We start from the raw sequence: 5784 nt of genomic DNA on the forward strand, positions 1-5784 counted from the left end.
CTAAGGGGAGGAAGAAGGGGAGGAGATAAAAGGGAGGCTAAGGGGAGGAAGGAGAGGACATAGAAGGGAGGCTAAGGGGAGGAAGGAGAGGAGATAAAAGGGAGGCTAAGGGGAAGGAGAAGGGGAGGAGATAGAAGGGAGGCTAAGGGGAGGAAGGAGAGGAGATAAAGGGAGGCTAAGGAGAGGAAGAAGGGGAGGGAATCTGTTATTTCTCCATAACTGGGGCATGAGAGACAAAGATACAAAGGTGGAGGAAGGGGTGGGAGGAGAGGGTGAGATGAGCCTCCCTCTTATCTGAATGAACACAGAGAGTCTGGAGAACATCAAACAAGACAAGGTACAGCGATGAGGGCCAAGAGGGAGGATGACATAGGGGCCACAAAATTCCTGATTCTGAAAGGGACATTTAAAGGAAAAAGAACTAGACTCTGAGGGGTGTCATCAGCTGGGGAGTAGCAACTCCGACTGAGTATATGGATAAAATGGGATGTTAATGCATCGAAGAATTGATGAGACAATTCCAGAGAATCTTGGGAAATGGAAATGACCAAAGCGAGCTGACCCAGGAGAGCAGCTGATTGGCCAGCACCTAAAAGAAAGACCAGCTCTGAAGGATGAAGAACTCTCAGTGTCTGAACAGCTGTGCAGCCAGAAGCCCCCCACCCCCCACAGCACCTAAGGGGGCAGGGCGGCCAGGGCATTCATTCACTTTTCTTGTGCATTATTCCTACGCAGTGAGAATGTCTTTTCTCTAGATTTTTAATTGGGAGAAAGTGCTGAGAGGGAGCCAGCAACAGCCCTGTGCCCAATCATCTCTAAACACTGAAGGGTTTCTTTAATGCCCAGAAGACAGCAGCAGCAAGTACAGAGAAACAGAAGTTTCCACAGTAAGATGTGGAATTCCTTACACATTTGTGTTTCATGCAGCCAGTATGACATGGAGACTCATCCTTTCACACACCCTTGTTTTCTTGGGTTCTCTTGTATATAAAGAAATTGATCCTTAATTTGGTGTTTACATTCGGAACTTTTAAAAAGAAGTGAGAGCGCCAAGCCACAAAATAGCCTCCCCCTTCCCCCTTCGAGTCTGCCAGGCTCTCAGGCACCTCCTCCTTTCCTGATTCTCTGGTTTGGGTGCTCCCCACCCCCAGTAGATTATAAACTCCGGGCGGGGGGGAGGGACTGCTGCCTCTTGTGCCCCAGGACCTGGTGGGGCTGGACAGCCCGGCCTGGGGCTGAGATCACCTGGGTTCAATTCACTTCAGATACTTGCCATGTGACCCTGGGCATGTCACTTGACATTCATTTGCCTATATCCTCCTGAGAAGGAAGAGGCAAAAGTAACTCCCGAGGACGTGATGGGGAGTGGGGCTGCCGCAGAGCCCCACGGGGACCAGGGGCTGCCAGGTCGGGGTGGGAGAGGGCGTGGACAAGGAGCGGCCCTCTGGGAGCCTGGAGGCGGCAGAGGCGAGCAGGAATAAGAGGAGGGTGATGAGCCCTCTGCTGGGAGGGGTCGGGACATTCCCACGGGCCCCACGTTCTGCTCCGGGGATCTCGAAGTCCTGGGTTCCAATCCAAGTCTCCTTCCTCACCCTGGCGATCGCCCAAGTCCCGGGCTCGTCCCATCCCAGGAAGGGGCTCTCTGCGCCCCGCCCCCACCATTCTGGTCCCCGGGGTTCTATGAAGAGCCCCCCCCCCCACGTGGGGGCCAGTCTGAGGTGGCCCTCCCCTCACCTGGGCCCCTCCCACCTGGCCACACCTGCTGGGGTCAAGGGGGCGGACCTTCGAACCGGGAAGAAAGAGGTTCTGTGTTCAAATCCTGCCCGACAAATCCCCAGTGTGGCCTCGACTCAATCACTTCCCTGCCCTGGGCCTCAGTTTCCCCGTCTGTAAAAGGAGGGGCGGGGTTGGTTGGCCTCTCTCTTCCGGCTCCAGACTGGGGGAGACCTCCCTGGCCTCAGTTTCCCCAGCTGTCAAGACAGGCAGGCAGACCAGAGGAATCTCTAAGCACCCTCCCACCCCCGCCCGGCGCAAGGTTCCACGCGCACCACCCACGCCGGGCCTCGGAGGCGAGGCTTCGGCCAAGTCTCGCGAGAGAAGCCAGAAGCCCCCCGCCCGCGACCACCTCCCTCCCGTCGCCCCGGCAACGGCCCCTAGCAACCGGCCCGCCATCAGCGCGGCTTCTTACCGGGCGCAGCCCCGGCGGGGAGCAGCCGCCGCCACCCGCAGGCCGCAGGGACGCGGGGGGTGACGCGGGCTCGGAGCGTGGCGGGCGCGGAGGACCGGCCGCGGGTGCCAGGCAGCCCCGGGGCTCGGCCTTGGCCTCGGCCCCAGCTCTGGGCCCGCCCCGCCCCGCCCCGGAAAAGACGTCACCAGGCCGGAAGTACGGGGCGCGCCCGGGCGCGCCCGGCCCCGCCCCGCAGGGCGCCACGTCCGCAGAGGGAGGTAGGGGGAGCCGGTGACGTCATGCGCCCGGCCGACTCCCCGATCGCCCATCGTGTCCTCGGAGGAGCCTCCGCCAGAGGCCGGTGGGCTCCCACCACCGTGGCCACCGCCGCCGCCACCGGCCCGGAAATGAGGTGGGAGGGACCCCCGCGGCGCCGCTCGGCCACTCGGCCGGCCGCATGACGTCAGCGGAAGCCGACGGGGGCGCGCCGGAAGTGGGTGGGCAGCCGGAAGCGCCGCTGTTGGGGGGGGGCCAAGAAAGCCGGCCGGGACGTGGGTGTGAGCAGAGGCCGGGCTCCCGGGGCGGGGCGGGAGCAGCCGCGTCGTCTTCCCTGTACCGAGGTTCTTGCCCTTCGTTCTGGGGGAGGTCGGGAGTGACGTCACTCTGTGAGATTTCCCGCGGCCGGGCTCAGGCTCGGAGGAGTTGGGAGGGCTCCGCAGTCCGGGCCAGCGTTGGGGCGGCTTCGCGGAGCCTGAGGCCGCCGCCCCCGCGCTGCTTCAGCTGCTCGCTCCCCGGCCGGCCCTCCGGAGGCCTCGGGAGGCTCCCTGTGAGCGCTCCCTAACAGTGCCATTCTGGGACCCGCGGCCGGCTCCTGGCCCGGAGCCCACGCGGAGGCCCGGCCGGCTGCCCAGGCACGCACACCCCGCCTCACTCCCCCAAACGCGCACCTCTGTGTCAGCGTGTGCATGCCCAGCCAGCGCCCTGCCCAGGTGAGCTTGCCCACATGCGCCTGGCGGAGAACCCGTGAGGGTCTGGGAGGTAGGTGGGGGTGCAGATTTGGGGTCTCCCGCCTCTGCTCGTGGGGTACCGCCTTTTCCTTCTTCCCCCTCTTTTTCCTCCCCTCTCTCCCTCCTCTGTCTTCTTCCTCCTCCTTGCCAAAGACCACCACCAGGCAGTGCCCTCCTTCCTTACCTCGATCTCAAGTGACCCGTCTGGATCAGCCTGTAAGCCCCCCGGGTCCCTTCTCAGAGTCAGTTTTTCAATGAGTAAAATGAACTTGATTGGATTATTAGGGAACCCTTATAAACCTAATATAAAGTCGAGTCCTGTTATCAAACCACTTAAAGAGTTCACAGATGCCGCTGCACAGAAGGTTCTCTGGATCCCCGATGCCTGTCTACCCTACAAGATCACCTGGGGACTATTTTGTAGGTAACTTCTACAGGGTGTCCCAAAAGTCTTAGTGCAGTTTTAGCTGTGATAGTTTAAGCAGTAGCTGGCAATCCAGGTGTCTCCAGAGTAGCTGGGGGAGATGGACCTAGAGGAGAGGTCCTGTTGATATGTTCATTTTTATTTAACAGCTGTCAAAGCTTTCAACTGCACTAAGACTTCTGGGACCCCCTCTCTAGGGAGGCATCTCCCTAGGCTATATTGTGACCTGGTTGGCAGCTACTGTCAGGCTGGTCACTGTGTTCAGAGGGCAGCGTGTGCAATGATAAAGAGCCAGAGGAGTCAAATTCCTGCTCTTCCTCTGGGTCTTTCCTGTTTGTGTACGGTTAGGCAAGTCACTTGTGCCTCATGTTTAAAGTGTCCTGGGCTAGAGGGGCTCTGGGCCCCCAGCGCCAGACCTGGCACAGAGGGGACACTTTAAACTGCCTAGTGAATGGTCCAGCCGTGTGACCTTAGGTAAGTCATTTAACCCTGAGACTTTCCTCTTCTCAAACGATGAGAACGAGGCTTATAGCACCTGCTTCCTGGTGGTGATGTGAGAGTCACTGACAGAATATATAAGGTGTTCTGTGGATTGTAGAATCCTATGTAAATGAGCTGCTGGTTTTTTTACCAGAAAGAAACTTTTCATCTAAATGTCATAGCTATTGTGCCAACACGAGGCATGGTAGCACATTCCTATAATCTCTTGTTTATAAAAGCATTATATATAGATATATAAAGCATTATATATACAAAGAAAAGCATCTCTTGACCTGTGGCTTTCTGAACCATGCTGACTTGTTCTGCTTGGGGTCACTTGCTAAGCGCTGTGTTAATATAGTGAGTACCCCTGGGGAGAGGACAGACTGCTACAGGTTAGAGGTGGAGTAGGTCAAAGCTCTCATGCTGATGAGGTGAACCCTGTGCCCTTCCAGCCTGGATGAGGTGGGGAAAGACAGTCTTTAAAACAATAACAACGACATGGGTTTAACCCAGAGAAGACGTCTTCAGAGTTAGACCTTTCTGTGGAATTTAATGGGAAAGAAGGAAAAAGCAGGTTGGGAAAGAGAACCTAAAGTATTGCGGTGTTGTCTTTAAAATCTGTGCACCGGTAAGAAATATAGCAAAAATCTTAGACAGATCAACTGTGCTGAAAGAAGCAGGATGAGGGAAGCCTGGTGAGAGGCAAAATAATACACTAAGTCTCAGACTATCAAAGTGACCGCGTCCTGAGGAGAATCAGGGAAGACCAAAGGCTCCCCTTGTATCTGTGGTACTTCCCCTTTGTTCCTAATGCACTTCACCCAACGGAGAACCCTTATGGGCAGGAGGGCTCTGAAATGCTGAGTCTTACAACTGAGACCCCTCTGTTGCTTTTATAAGAAGAAAAGGGAGAGTAAAAGAAGGGAAACCAGCTTGGTAGACCATCACCATTGTTAGAACATCTGTTAACAGGAATGACTAGATAGTGGAAAAGAAGGTAAAAAAAAAAAGCATTAGATCCACTGACATATTAGAGGGGCTATGCAAAAACAAACTTGTGGATGTGCCATGGGTGGGGCTGTGAACTGATCCAGCCATCCTGGAAAGCAGTCTGGCATTATGCCTCCAAAGTTATTAACACTGCATGCCCTTTGACCCAGCAACAGCTGCTAGGCCTGTACCCCAAAGGGATCAAAGAAAGAAGGGCCTTAAGTGGAGGAGCTTTTTTTTTTTTTAGTGGCAAAGGATTAGAAACTAAGGATATTCCAATCATTTGGGGGCTAAACGAATTGTGGTATGTGATGAAACATGCCATTGACCTCCACCTAGGTGTCAGACTCAGAGTGCACACTGAGACTTTTTTTCCAAAATGGCCCGTGCAAGAATTTGTTTCACTGGACTATGTATATGACAGGTTTTGTTTTTCTTGCTTTCTCAAGGTGGGGGTGGGGGGAGGTGAGAAAATGTGAACCTGAGAATAAAATTGAATAAGAAATTAAAACAAATTATGGCATAAAACATATGGAATATTATTGCGTTGTGAGAAATGCTGAAAGGATTGATTTCAGAGAAACCTGGGAGGGTTTTTATCAACTGATGTCAAATGAAATAAGCAGAACCAAGAGAAGAATTGTTATAACAACATTGTAAAGACAGACAGCTCAGAAGGATTTCAGGACTCTGGTCAACATGGTGACCAACCA

General features: G+C 54.9%; 1 protein-coding gene across 1 annotated transcript in view; it reads right to left on the reverse strand.

Annotated features, from left to right (window-relative positions):
- CUNH11orf24 (chromosome unknown C11orf24 homolog) overlaps positions 1-2468 on the reverse strand; it is a 16743-nt gene extending 14275 nt beyond the window's left edge. The window contains 2 exon segments of the mRNA XM_069066124.1: positions 2189-2373; positions 2376-2468. Of these exon segments, the coding sequence (XP_068922225.1) occupies positions 2189-2373; positions 2376-2468 (278 nt within the window).
- Positions 2469-5784: the final 3316 nt, after the last annotated feature.

This window comes from Petaurus breviceps, unplaced genomic scaffold (genome assembly GCF_028583685.1).
Source record: "Petaurus breviceps papuanus isolate PSGF00001 unplaced genomic scaffold, PetGlider_PUasm1.0 90721, whole genome shotgun sequence".
Lineage (NCBI taxonomy): Eukaryota > Metazoa > Chordata > Mammalia > Diprotodontia > Petauridae > Petaurus > Petaurus breviceps.